This window comes from Rattus norvegicus, chromosome 4 (assembly GCF_021556685.1).
Source record: "Rattus norvegicus strain SHRSP/BbbUtx chromosome 4, alternate assembly SHRSP_T2T, whole genome shotgun sequence".
Classification (NCBI taxonomy): domain Eukaryota; kingdom Metazoa; phylum Chordata; class Mammalia; order Rodentia; family Muridae; genus Rattus; species Rattus norvegicus.
This window is the reverse complement of record NC_141537.1, coordinates 175,620,030-175,634,930: the sequence shown is the minus strand read 5'-3', so window position 1 is coordinate 175,634,930 and position 14,901 is coordinate 175,620,030. Positions and strand designations below refer to the sequence as shown.

General features: G+C 47.0%; 1 protein-coding gene across 3 annotated transcripts in view; it reads right to left on the bottom strand.

Moving 5' to 3' along the window:
* Aebp2 (AE binding protein 2) overlaps window positions 1-14,289 on the bottom strand; it is a 37,598-nt gene extending 23,309 nt beyond the window's left edge. For 2 of the 3 annotated variants that reach the window (XM_087657058.1, XM_087657059.1), the window contains exons 1-2: window positions 13,461-14,128; window positions 2,469-2,676 (exon numbers count right to left, since the gene is read on the bottom strand). In XM_087657058.1, coding sequence (XP_087513184.1) covers window positions 2,469-2,676; window positions 13,461-14,107 — 855 coding nt within the window. In that variant the 5' untranslated portion in view covers window positions 14,108-14,128. Of the gene's footprint in view, window positions 1-2,468; window positions 2,677-13,460 lie in introns of all 3 variants that reach the window. The other variant, NM_001401545.1, reaches the window with a different exon arrangement.
* Window positions 14,290-14,901: the final 612 nt, after the last annotated feature.

Sequence of the window (14,901 nt, the reverse complement as noted above, 5' to 3'; positions counted from 1 at the left end):
AATAAACTTAGGAAAAGAAAAACGTGAAATGCTACACATTACAGGAAATAATTGAGTGCTGTTTTATAAGCACATACTTACACTCCTGATGTAAATCTCCTGACTGGCTAATGATGGACTTGGCTGCCCAAGTGAAATCAACAGAAATGTCAGCAGAGCTGGGCACGCCTGTAACTCTAACACCCCATTGGCAGCAGGCAGATCTGTGAGTTACAGGACAGCCAGGACTACACAGATCGACAGTCTTTAAAAACTAAAATAAGGGCTGGACAGATGGCTCAGCGGTTAAGAGCACTGACTATTCTGCCAGAGGTCCTGAGTTCAATTCCCAGCAACCACATGGTGGCTCATAACCATCTGTAATGAGATCCAATGGTCTCTTCTGGTGTGTCTGAAGACAGGTACAGTGAACTTATACATTATAAATAAATAAATCTTAAAAGAACTAAAATAAATAAAAAAGGAAGGAAGAAAATGAAATAATAAACACAGTATTTAAACACAAGACTCAGTTTTGTTTGGATGGCTTGGCTCTTTGAGACAGGTCCCTGCAGGGTGGACCAGGCTGACCTCTATCAGGAGGCTGACTTGAGGTCCCATGATTTTTATACAGACCTGCTACTACTAGACTTCTACAGACCTGCTGCTCTATTCATCTAAAAATCTTAAGTGACTACTCTTTTTTTTTTTTTTTGGTTCTTTTTTTCGGAGCTGGGGACCGAACCCAAAGTGACTACTCTTTAAAGACAGGGCTTCTCTATATAGCCTAGGCTGTCTTAGAACTAGCTCTGTAGACCAGGCTAGCCCCAAACTCACAGCGATGTACCTGCCTCTACCTCCCAATTGCTGGGATTAAAGGTATGTGCCACTGTCACCTGAAGGCACTGACAGAGAAGTGAAGAGGAGACAAGAAAAGGAGAGCAGAACCTAAGACTTTAGATGCCCACTTGTAGCTATTTCACCAGTATCTGTGGTTTGCTTTGTTCTTTTTTTTCCCTTAATCTTCTTTTGTAAAAGTGCTCAAGTGTTTTGCCAGGGTATCTGTGCAGCACATGTCACCTTAGGAGGGCAGAAGTGAGCATGGACTGACTCCCTAGGAACTGGAATTCTAGAGAACCTGAGCCTTCTGGAAGAGCAGCCTGTGCTCTTAATCATTGCTCCACCTGTCCAGCCCCACCTGCCTGGTTTTCAAACAGGGTCTCACAGCACAGGCAGCCTCAGAACCTCTAACCTCTCTAGATAGACATCATCCTGCCTCTGCCTCCCAAGCAGGGATCACAAGCAAGTACCAGTATTTCTGGCCTTGAAAAACATTTTATACTTGACTTTTAGAAACGTTTTTGTTTTTGTTTTTCTGAGGCACTATCTTAAAATGTAGCCTTGGCTAGAACACGACCAGGTTGACCTCAAACTCACAAAGTCCAACTGCCAATGCTTCCCCAGTGCTGGGACTAAACTGCTTCAAAGTCAGCAACTGGTCCTATAAATCAAGGTTTGACTATTTTAATAAACCCATAGTCAGTCCCCTTGTATGTGATATGGAGAAGCCTAGACACTATTAGAGAACACTAGACAAAACAAATATAGTAAACAAACTTGGCAGGCACAGTGGTCATGCCGTATCCTTAGAACTCAGAAGACAAGATGCCAAACACAAGGCGGCACAGCCAGCACCGGAGAAAGCCCGTGCCACTGTGAGACTCCAAAGGACAGACCCGAAAGCTCTACACTTTTCCCTCTTTTTTAATTATATGCATACTCTTACCTCAACTTCTGAATGCTAAGATAACACCCAGGTTGTCTCCTAATTCTTTAAAGTACACTCATCATCTGTTGCCTAAGTAATTTAATTTCCAATACACCCAATCCATGCTTATACATGCAGTCAGTCAGAGGGAGGCTGGACGGATGGAGAAGAGCTCAGCAGCTAAGAACACAGGCTTCTCTTTCAGAGCGGACCCGAGTCCAATTCCCAGCACTCAAATAGTAGCTCACAGTCTATCTCCAGTATAAAAATCACCAGACATATAGTGTACAGACATGCATACAGGCAAAACACCCATCCACATAAAAGTAAGTAAAATGTTAAAGGGGCTAGAAAGATGGCTCTAATCTCTTCGAATTACATGGGCTGGCTACATGTAGCAACCCTGTCACTGTCTCTTGACAGGAACCATTTGAATGACACTGGTTCCCAGATGCTCTCCTCTCCAGTGCCAGAACCTTGGGAGTCACTGTGTCCCATTTATATATTTCTACCACACACAGCTTTAAAGGGTTCATTTCTTCAAAACAACACATCTAGGAACAAACTGAAATCCAAATATTTCATGTAACCTAGCAATCAGACAGGATAATAGTATTTAAGAGGGAATTCACCAATTCCTTTCATGAAGAAAAAAAAACCCTCTTTGCAATTATAAATGAACACAATAAAAAACAGAATGAAAAAGAATGGCAAAACCAACCCCTCCACGCTGACCATCTACATGTATGGAGCGAATGTGGTCTGCCAGGTCTGGGCTGGAGTTGAAGCAGGCCTGGCACTGGTCCCAACAGCAGTTGTAGGCAATGTGCTTGCTGGAAGCAGCAGTGCTCCCCTGTCCATTCATCATGGCTGGAGTTGAGCGTCCACTGGAGATTGTGCTGTCTATGTCCATTAGAGTGCTGCTGATGCTGCAAGAGAAGAAAGGGCTGTTACTGCTAGCAATCCTCCAGGACCAGCATGCTCTCACAGCGCATGATCACATCCAGCATTCTGCTCCACAGGGCTCCCACACCACTGCAAGGCTTTGAGGGAGCTGGCAATAAAGCACAAGGTAAACACACAACAGTGCCTTAAAACCAAACATAAGGCTGGGTGCTGTGGGCTGAGGCAGGGCTGCCAGGGATGTGAAGACAGCCTGAGATGAAATCCACTGTGAATATCTTAAAGGAGTGAAGTGAACAGCAGCTGGGGATATGGGTGATGGCAGAATACTTTCTTAGCATTAGCTAGACTAACTACCCTACAAGCAAACCATCACCCCTGCCCCTACGCAGGCACACACCATGCACATGGGGGTGGGGGGTTGGAGTTACCAAAACCTAACCTCTAGCCCCTGAGCAGATTAAGAAACTAGAACTTTATTTAAAAATAAGCTGCAGTCGGCATTTCCGGGATCTCCCAGGTCCTAACCCAAGGCCTTTCAGATCTTGGAGGCAGATAAACTACCTCCTGGTGGAGTCCTCAAATCAAGAGGCAGGCAAGATTGTAGCCACCAAGCCTGACCCACAGGGGAACTTAGTTCATCCACTGACATGCTGGAAGGCAGCAGACAGGAAGAGCTGGGGGCCTGTGTGGCCCAGCCAACCAGGCCCAGTCTGCATTTCCACTTCCACTCCAGCACCTGCTGCTGACATTCTGAAGTCTGCCAAGGCAGGTTCACGTCCATCAACTCCAAGGAACCCTTTGACACTAAGCACTGGGCACAGAAGGGCAGACCCACAAAGAGCTAGCTCCCCACAACTCTGAAGGCCTTTCAGAGACTCATTCTCTGCTTTAACACCTGGCTAACAACAAGACAGACAGACATGGCCTGGCAGACAATCAGCCAAACCCTAAAGATAGATTTCTGAACCTACTGTGAGGGACTCCTCTACCTCTGCTCCACCATCTCTGCCTGTGGGCACTGACTTACAGCAGATGAAGATGGGTGGCTGCAGTGTGACTTGTGACCTTTTTTCCTGGGAGGTCCCCTGCGGAGCAGGCTAACCAGCAGCTCCATACATACAATATAAAGCATGAGCTTAAATGCTTCCTGACCCTCCCTCTGGCCTGCACCTCACTACTACTGAGTTAATCGATCACTGACCATGCACATCTGTCCTTCACTATTCGGTTGTTTGCCTGGTTTTGGCTTTTTGAGACAGGGTTTCTTTATATAGTCGTGGCTATCCATGTAGGCCACGTTGGCTCAGATACTCCTGTCTCTGCCTCTTAAGCGCTCGCCCCGCCCTGCTCACACACACAGACCCTTTCTAAAAAATATGTACAATTGTGTCTCTGTACCACTTGGTCCCCAAAGAGGGCATTGGTTCCCCTAGAACTGGTGTCTGTGAGTGAATCACCATGTGAAAGCTGGACTGAGAGTTCTTTAGCACTCATTCTGTACCTGTTGCAGGCTTTTTGGTTGTTTTCGAGGCTGAGTTTCATGCCCCTAATTCCCAGGTAGTCTAGGGAACTTCAAGTGGCTTCTTAGAGGTTCCCTTTGAGTTTTTAAATCTATGAACGGTACATTGACAGTAAAAATTGTTAGAAACAAAATTTTCATTTTGGGGGAAATACAACTTGCAGGGGTTGGGTCTTCCCTCCTACCATGTAGATTCCAGCTTCCGCATCAGGACGGTGGAGGGCACTTCTAGCTGCTTCACCCACCCTGCCAAAAACCACGAGACAGTCTTTGCCATGCTTCGTAGGCTGGCACCGATTAACCTTTCACAACCCATCTCTCTCCCAAAGTCTGAAATGTCTATCAATTGGTTTTAATTTGTGAGATCTTGCTACTGTTTTTTGGGGGTCTGTTTGGTTTTTTTTGAGTCAGTCTTATTTGCCCGGGGTGCCTGAAACTTGCTCTGTAATCAGACAGCCTTGAACCACCGTCACGTCCGGTTCTTCCCGTTTTCATTATGAAAAGGCTCAAATTGGTTCTAAGAAGGTCCAGTTTCCAACACCAAAATTAATTAAATTCAGTTTTCAGACTAGAGTACACTGCATTAGTGCTTGCCTATTAATTGTGAAGACCTTGCTTCAATTCAATCTCCAGGACTAAAAGAGAAGGCAAAAAGGTGATTGAAATTGGAGGGGGGGAGGGGAGGGGACACTGCAAGATGGCTCTGTGCAGGTACAGACACCTGCTGCCAAACCTGCTGACCTGAATTCAATCCTCTCTAGCCAGATGTCCCTCTGCCCTCCATGTATGTGCCCACATATACACACATGCCAGCACGTACATATGCACTTACACTCACAAAATAAAATATAAAGGGAGCTAGAGGCATAGCTCTGGAGATGGCTTGCCTATACACAAGCTCGTACTCAAATCTGTAGCACCATGTACACCATGCATGGTGGTGGGATTTAAAATCATCCTCAGCCACATGGTGAATTAGAAGAAAAGATCAGTTTGCAACTGTGCCGGCATGGTACCCAAGGAAGACAAGTGATCATCACAAGTTGGCCAACCTGGGTTACAACCGGACAGTGTCTCAAAACCAAACAAATTAACTGTAGAGCTGAGGGGTTTAACTCAGTGGTAGAACACTCATTTAGCATGTTCATGAGGGAGAGAACCAACTCCTGCACAGCTGCTCTGATCTCTGCATACATGCCTTCACACACGCACATGAAATAAAATTAACAAAAAAAGTCTAAAGACCTGCCCCCCCAAATCAGTGCTAATAAAATGTCATTTTCATTTTTATGTGTTGGGGTTCCATATAAAATTCCACTTGAGGGGCTGGAGAGATGGCTCAGCGGTTAAGAGCACCGACTACTCTTCCAGAGGTCCTGAGTTCAATTCCCAGCAACCACATGGTGGCTCACAACCATCTGTAAGGAGATCCAATGCCCTCTTCTGGTGTATCTGAAGACAGCTACAGTGTACTTATATATAATAAATGAATAAATCTTTTAAAAAAAATTCCACTTGAGGAAAAGTTTCCAATCACTACTGGAAATTCATAAACTGTGTTAACTCTGAATGACAGACACATAGCTGTACATACTTAGAGCAATGACGCTTCACTCTCTGTACAAAGATGAGCATACTAGAGCAGTGAGCACCCCACAACCTTGACCTCATCACCTGTTGCAGAGTTTGCAGTAATCACTGTTCTGTGCAGGAGAGAGCGCAGGAATTATTCCAAGGGCAGCACTGTACCCTGTTGATTGTTTTTAAACTGTATTTTCTCAACAGACACCAAAATGTCCACTACTGTGAAAACAGTACTTTTTTATTACAGGGCTGGAGCCCTCTGTGCTGAGTGCGACAGAAAGGAAAGGATTAAGGTACCATGAACTCACCATGAATGCTTACCCCAAACCCTTCCTTCAGGAACAAATGAAGGTCCTGGATTGAAAATTCCAATAAGAACTTGCCTAATCTCTAAGAGATCAGACTTTTTCCCTTGCACAATCTTTAAGAACCCTTCAATTCACCTAATTAGTACAAACTCGTGTGTGTGTGTGTGTGTGTGTGTGTGTGTGTGTGTGTGTAATGAATATATGGAATCTGGGGGACTCCTGCATATGATATGTATCTACAGCCTATAAAAAACAAAGATTCCAAAATTTCCATTTTTCAAGACAGTACACGGGCCATGTGGTGTGACATGTCTGTAAGCCTCGGGCAGCAGGAGGAGGGGTCACCTGCAGTTCTGACCCAGCGTTGAACTGTCCATCTGAGGATGCCATGTGCAGGGCTCACACTTGGAAACCCTGAGTGAGAGGGAGGGAGGCAGGGAAAAGTTCAAGGGCAGTCTCCTGTTAGCTTTTGTTGTCCGCTGGACACAACATCAGTGGAGTTCCAGGCTCGTCTGAACAAACAGTGAGAGAGAGCCCATCTCAAAACAGAATGAGACAAACATGACCCTACATACCAAATGAAAACCGCTTAAAGTGCAAGCAAAAAAAAGTGCAGTCTAAGAGCACTGAAAGGGTCACCTGAAAGAACAATCTAACCTTAAGCTTTTTAATTGGGTTAGGTTTTTCTGACTCAGACCTTGTTATGTATCCCAGACTGGCTTTGAGCTTACAGAAGGAATGAGCCATGTGTTACAAATCTTCTACCTTGTAATAATAAGCAACGTGTTTAGCAAACTGTAGACAACCTGAAGACCACACAAAAGATCCGGCCTCTAACTGCTAACAAGGAAAACATGTTGGTTGCAGGTGCTTCTCTTTTTTACCTACAATACTGTCACCTACTAGGACTGCTCTAGCAAGGCTGGCGTTTCCTTTAGTATCTGTCTGCACTTGGGTGATAGAGATGGTCATATTTCTGTGAGCTCCAGGCTAGCCAGAAGACCCTGTTTCAAAAAATAAACTCAGAATAAAAGGCTAGAGATGCTTATCGCACTGAGCTGATCATAAAAAATTCTAAGTACATTAAAAAACATTAACCTAAACTTAGAAATTATTACTGTTATTGCTCTAACTACATCTAATTATCACAGTAAAACAAATAGCCAAAATGGGTTTTTCTAATCAAGATGAAAAAAGACTACTGTCTATCCCCACAGTGACTTCTCTAGAGAAGACCCAGCAGCATTCACTAAATTGGTCAAAGGGGACTTTGTGCAACAATGATGAAATAAATGCAGTGTGTGGAGAACAAGCAGGCTGCTTCCCTCTATGGCCTCTCACTCCACACAGCACAGAGATGGTCTGTCAAGCCGACAGCCCTTCAGCACTACTACACCCACACTCCTCTAGCTCAGACAGCGGCCATCATGTTCAGACTACAGTGGAACCACCTTACTTTAATACAACAACGTTTCCGGAGGGAGGCTGGTGAATGAAGAGCAGGACAGCTCCTGCAAAGGGTCCACACTGTTCTCAGCACTCACACTGGGCGGCCTGGCTAGCAAGCACCTGTAACCCCAGCTCCCAAAGCTCTGAAGTCTCTGGCCTCTCAGGCACCTGTTCTCACACAGACCCAATACAGATACAGACATACAAAAAAATTTCAAAACAAAAATATGCTTATAAGTTCCAGAAAAATGTAACCCAAACAGATGATGACATTTAAAGGAAAGCTTCCAGGCCAGAGAGACAGCTCACTGAGACTGGCTCTTCTGTAAAAAGCCTGGGCTCTGAGTTCAGCCCCACACCCTCCTAAAGGCTGGAGAAGTGACCCCCACAAGCTGTCCTCTGACCTACACACAAATGTATAAAAGGATTTAAAGTCCCTTTAAAAACTGTCACTAGGTACTGCTGATCATGCCTGTAACCTTAGAACCCAGGAGACTGGTGATGCAAGTTCTCTGTCTGAGGCCAGCCTGGTGTACATCGTGAGTTCCAGGTTAGCCTGGTCTAGAAGAGACCTGCCCTCTCTCAACAAGACCACCCAAAACACATTCTCACACACACAACAAAGTGGCCAGAAAAGCAATAATTGTGTTCTGATGTTTGCATTTAGTTTCATTTTGGAGGGGGTGGCTGTTATTTCAGTCAAGATTTGGATATATTAACCTCTGCTGGCCTGGAACTCAGAGGCTAAGCCAACCGGATACTTGCTGGATGATCCTCCTGCCTCTACCTGCTAAGTAATTAGATTACAGGGGTGCACCACACTGCTTTTTAAACTGTAGAGTTTAAAAGTTTGTTTTGTTCATAGGTGAAAAGGCAATTTAATGTTATCAGAGACTAAAATAGAAACAGAAGCAGCTTACTGAGATAGTGCACATTACTCAGTTGCTACTCTTCCATAGGATCTGGGCTTAATTCCCAAAACCATCCTAACTTCAGTCCCAGGGTTGCCAATGGGACCAAGCGCACATGTGGCACAAACATAAATGCACACATAAACCTACAATAAAGAAGACATTTATTATAGGTAGATCTAGCTCAAAGAGCTCTGTGGCTTCCCTTCTGCTCTTTCTCAGATCAACTCTAAGAGAAGCCAGCCAGTCCATATTGATGCCACACAAATTATCCAGGGCTGAAGCACTGAACACTGTGGTCCATGCTGAACTGGCATGGTTCACTGCACTACCACCAAATTCTTCATCCACTGCAGCTTCCACCATTATTAACAGATGACAGGTAAAGGGTAAAACCTGGCATTCTTCACTTTTGAGTAATCAGGTTTGCTGAGCTCAGTGTGATAGGACTTGCCTGTAATCCTAACACTTTGGAAATCTTCTTGTGGTACAAGGATCAGGAGTTCTATAGACTACATAGACCCAGTCTAATTAATACAATAAATAAAATTATTTGCTAGAAGCTATGGCAAAACCTACCTTGGAATTAAAGTGTAAAGGACAACATACATGATGGATCAAGCGGGAAATGTCACCCTATATCTCCACCCCAAAAAAAGAAATCTTACACACAAAACCACAATAGTTTAAAATACTATTAAATATGCTTTAACATATTTCTCAACCATTTTGTACAACATATCTAATCAATTTAGAAATCAGCTACTTATTACAATACTTCTAATAGAAGTTTGGAGAAAGAACTCTTGTTAATCCATAGGCAAAGACAAAAGGACCCACAACAGGAGGCTCACAGCTGCCTCAAACTCCAGCTCCGAAGGGACCAATGCCTCTGATCTGAAACCACTTGCACCCAAGTACAGATATACATGCATAACTACACTTAATTAAAAAAAAATCTTTCAAAACCAAAAATGTCTGATGCATGTTTGTAAAGGAAACAATGAAATATTCTAATATCTAGGCATTTCTAGTTAATTATTTTTCTATAGAGAACATGCATACTTAAGAAATGTGAATACATTTTAAGGCATAACAGAAGATTAACTCGAATGTTTAACATGTTTTCTTTTATTTTGAGACAGGGTCTGTGTGTTTTAACCCTGGCTCTCCTGGAATTTACTATGCACACTAGGCTACTGCCTCTGCCTCCAGAGTACTGGGATTAAAGGCAAGTAACAGAACAGCTTTTCTAAATATTTTCAAAACCTGAAAAACTACCATTCCAACAAAAACAGCTCAGACAATAAGGTAAGCATATATATTGCTGTCACAGTAATGTCTCAACCTTTTTAAAGGATTTTAAGCTAGCTACTGTATCCTCCCATCAACTTACTATAAAACCTGCAGCTCCCTTCCATGACCAACCACCAATGCAGGCAGGGATTGATTGGTGCACTTTAATCTGGATCCTAAGCAGCACGGCAGCCGAAGGCTGACTCGAGTTTAAGGCTGGCCTAGGTTATAGTGGAATAACAGGCCAGTCTAAACCAGAGTCAGACTGTCAAAAAAAAAAAAATATGAATCTTCTCCAAACTTAATCTAACTCTGAATCATAAAACTCAAAGCCAACAAGAGGTATTTCAGAACGATCAAGGCTACAATCCAGTATCACTAGTAAGGATTCCTCACGCAGGTGAAAAAGCTACTACCCGGAAATGATCACCACAATAGCTTTTTCTCAGTTGCCAATGTTTAAAAGCTTTAGGGAAGCAAGAATGGGCCAGTGAAGTGGATCAGCAGTAAATTGACTTCCTACAAAGCCGGTTGCCGAGTTTGATTCCCATAGATCATGAGATGGAGAGAACTATGGAGGCCTTGAACTCTGTAAGTGCACCTGCTGTGTACACACACACACACACACACACACACACACACACACACACACACACACACCAGTAAATAAATCTTAATTACAGGAATAAGGAGGCAAGCATGCTTGATTGTCTTAGCCTTATCTGGACTTGATCCAAGTATTACTCATCATTGATTATGTCAAAATTGGATATCTAATACCAAATGAAACCAAATTACTGAACTGTTGTTTAACCAGAAACTCACTGTCCCCTGAAAGTAAGTAATGGAGAGGGTGGGGGTAAGGACATATACCACTTATTATTTCAAGTGAGTTATTCTAGGCCAGAGCTGTAAGCCACTGCGGCCACACCTTCCTCTGCAGGGAAGGACTTGGTCCCCCTCTCCCCCAAGCCATGTGGACAGCTCCCCGAGGCACATCTCAAAGGTCTAACTGTGCGTGTGACCCAGTCCGGGTTTTCTGTTTGTTGTCCAGCAGAAAGAAGCAGACTGATCTGTGTTTAAGGGCGGCCTGGTCTACATATGGAGTTACAACACAGCCAGGACTGCAGAAACCAAGTGCTCCTCACCCTCCCACCCAGAAAAAACCCCAGGCTCTTCTCGTGCTCAACCTTACAGCATGGACAGAACGTGATGGCCAACTTCTTGCTCCTGTCCCAATCCTTCCTGCATGCTACATGCATTTCCAGGCCAGGATGGATTTTATCTTCCCATCCCACCCTATCCCACCCCTACCCTAAAACTATAAATCAAAATAAACTCTTCCTTAAAAATGAAATAAAGCTAACTATTCCAAGTCTTCTTCTGAGGGAATAATGGAGTTGTGAACCTTGTTTCACACCCAGTTGCATCTCAAAGAATGCTGTTTTCAGGGAGACACAGTTTGTTTCCATCTGCTTAATGGAAGTTACAATAACCCTCTCGTGAATCATAAACAGGAGAATGAAATGCAGACATGCCAACATGGGTGTGCACACATTCACACTAAAGTTGGTAGACTGTTGTCAATGAAACTTACACTGCAGTGAATAGCAGCACAGGCACCACTGTGTGGTTAGACTCAGTGTTTGACGAGCAGACAGGGCTTTGGCTGAGTAAAGTAACAGATTACAGCAGCCCCCAAACAGGCTGTCCCACAGATCTCTCAAAGACACTACCTTCCCCAGCCACGCCTACAACTCAGCACAGCAGCCCCCAAAATAGGCGGCCCCACAGGTTTCTTAAAGACATTACCCGGGTTGGGGATTTAGCTCAGTGGTTAGCTCAAGGCCCTGGGTTCAGTCCCCAGCTTCGGAAAAAAAAAAAAAAAGAAAAAAGAAAAAGAAAAAGAAAAAAAAAAGACATTACCTTCCCCAACCACACCTACAGGTTAGCACATTTCTCTAAGTTTTCCTAAGGAGCAGTCTGTTTTACACCCATTCAAGAACACTTCTTGTGGCAGATAGATGGTGGATCCTGCATTTGGGAGGCTGAGGATTTCTGTGAATACCAGACTAGCCTGGGCTACAAAGGGAAACCTTGTTGTACAGATGTTGGAGGAAAAAGAAAATGTATTTACTTATCTCAGTTTTAAAGTGTCAAAAGAATGCCTGAGGGTTTTTTTTTCCTCCAGATTGTTCATTTATCACTAGCTAATAACATATTCATCTTTTTTGGCAACCAGAATTCCTAAAGACCTCAGAATGCTTTAACTTAAGATCAAATCAAAATCCAGGGATGGTGGTGTGTGTGGACTCTATCCAGAGACTAAGGGAGGTAAAGTTGAATTCTCAATAAGGGCAACTGATTAGGCAGATGCACCCCACCCCCAAAAAAATACAACCCGAGGAGAGAAATCACTACTGGCTTATAAATTCTAATCATCAAAACACTAGCAGATGGTCAAAAGTAAACGCTAATGTACTTTAGGAACATATTAAGCCTGATTCTTTTTCAAAGTACATTGAAAATCAACTTCAATTATGAAATTTTACAAAGCAATCAAAAATTAGAGCAGCAACCAAAACATACTACATTTCTTAAATGTTCTAACTAGAACAAGCTCTAGAAAAGCCACAATTCCTCCAGACACCTCCCCCATACATGACTTTAAAAAAAAATCACCAAGGGGGATGTGACTCCCACATCAAAGTATCGCTGCACAATGCCGTTTTCATAAGTAAGCCACATCCTAATTGTTTAACCTTCATGGCTGTATCTTATGACTCCAATTCTTTCTGATTCTGCAAAGTTACTGTAAAGGACATCAATTCAAACTCACTGTTCTTTTCCACAATGTTTAAAACTTGGTCGCTCAGATTTGATGACCAAAACTCAAATCCCCTGAGATGATATAACTGATACATGTGAGGGGTTCGAGAAGCTGTGATTACACACAACAGACCAACAGTCCTTTTTGAAAGTAAAGCAAAGCCAGGCTTGGGGATGTCCTCCCAGCACAAGTTACTCCCGTGAGATCCAGGAGACCAGCCATATTGGAAAACACTTGTCAATTACAGTTCTGACAAGTGTTCCCGAACACCGATGCACGAAGCTACCGAGGTGTACACCAAGGGCTTCTGGGCCGCTTTGGGGGAGCTGTCTCCGGGATAGAGTCGTCCTTCGATCCGAAAGAACCGCGCGCGGAGGTAAGGAGGGTAGGGGAAAGGAGAGTTGAGGGGGATGGTGAGGAGTTGGAAGCCGCTCAGTGGCGAGAGAGGGGCGCGGCGGCCGCCCGGGATTTCCAAGTTGAGATCTGGGGGGGAGGGGCCGAGAACCAGGGAGCGGGAGATCACCGAGAGAAAGTCCCCCGGGTCTGGGGTCCGGGGTCCCAGAGTCGGGGGCAGGGGTGATGCTGGCGAAGACGTTTCTCAAGGCGAGCGGGCGGGCGGGCGGGGTTGGGAAGGGGAGGCAAGAAACGGAAAGGACCGCGGCGAGAAAGTCCCCTTGGTCCCCTTGGCGGTGGCCCGGACTCTACCCGGAGCAAGGAGATCGCTGCCAGGAGGTCCCCCCTGCTGGGCCACCAGTCCAGGAGGTGGGAGGGGATCGGGCAAGGAAGTCAACTCAAAGGGGTCCAAAGAGTCCCCTAGACAGGACCCAAGGGGAGTCCCCTGGAGTCAGGAAGGAGTCCCCTGAGTCCCCTCGACCGGGTCCGGGAAGAGTTCCCTTGGCGGCGCACTGACCTGTCCTCCGAGTCCATGCGGCTCAGCGGCTCCCCGTCCGACGACATCTCCAGGCTGCCCCGCCGGCCCCCGGAGGTCGCGCTGCTCCCGCCTCCCCCGGTGCCGTAACCCTCGTCGCCGCCGCTCGACACCACGCTACTGCTGCTACTACCGCCGCCGTTGCCCGGGCCGCCCGGGCCGCCCCGCGGTCCCTTGGGCTCCTCCAGGCCCTCCTTCCCGTCCCCATCGCCGCTGCTGCTGCTCGCCGCGCCCGGGCTCAGCGAGCGCGTCTCGTCGCCGCTGCAGCCGCCGCTGCTGCTGCCCACCAGGCTCTCGGCGCTGCTCTCCTCCTCAGCGCCGCCGCTGCTACTGCCCTCGTCCTCGTCGTCCTCGTCGTCCTCGTCCTCGTCCCCGCCCGCCTGGCTGGCGCTCTCGGGGCTAGGCTCCGACATGGTCTCCGCCTCGCCGCCCCCCGCGCCGCCGCCCGCTCCGCCGTTCAACAGCAGCGCGGCCACCGCCTCTGCCTCCGCCTCATCGTCCTCCTCCTCCTCCTCTTCCTCCGGCGGCTCGGCCCGGCCGCGCGCCGCGGGCCCGGGGCTGCCGGGGGACAGCGGGCTGAGGCGGGAGAGCTCCTCCAAGTCGGCCATGTCGGTGAGCGCGGCGGCCATGGCGGCGCCTGCTGCTCCTCCGCCTCCTCTCGCCGCCGCCGCCTCCTCTCGCGGCGCGCCGCCTCGCCCCCGCCTCCCCGCGCCCGCACGCCCCAAACTCCTCGCAGCCGCCGCAGAGCGGGAGGAGGGCCCGCGGGGCTGCGTCAGGCTGCACACGCGCTACGGAGCCCGCGCGGGGACACGCGCCGGAACGCGCGCACTCACGCGGACGAGGCAGCGCGCCTGCGCGGCGGCCCACGGCAGCCACTCCCCCGGCCAGCCTGGCCCCTCGGAGAGTTTCTCGGGGCCTTCCCACGCCTTCCCGCGCCCAGCGGAGGCGGGACGAGCCCTCGAAACCTGAAGTCACTGGGGATTTTCACAGCCCTGTACTTCTCTAGAGGAAAGCATCCGCTCAGAGTGTGTGTGGGAAGGTGTCCTGTAGAAGGAAGCCATAAGTGGAGCAAGAGTCTCACCTTCTGAGTGCTTACCGTACGCAAAGACAGGACACAAAAATGTGCAGAAAGTTAAATAGATTTTTTTTTTTTTGAGGCATAGAGCTGCCGTCCACACCGCGGAGGCATAGTCCTCACTCTCAGCCGGACCTGCTTACCTGTCCCGACGTTCCAACGACCCAAGGAGGGAAGCTCAGACGAAGAGGGCAGCGCTTTAGCTCAAGATCCTCGCAGTTTTTAGTCCTGGAGCTTCTAATAAAATCTGGGATGAAGCTGTAGGTAGGCTGAGTTCTCGGGGGTGTAGTGCTGGCTCTGCCGTTGAGCGATCTAACCGCTCTTCCAGAGGACCCGGCGCTCGGTTCC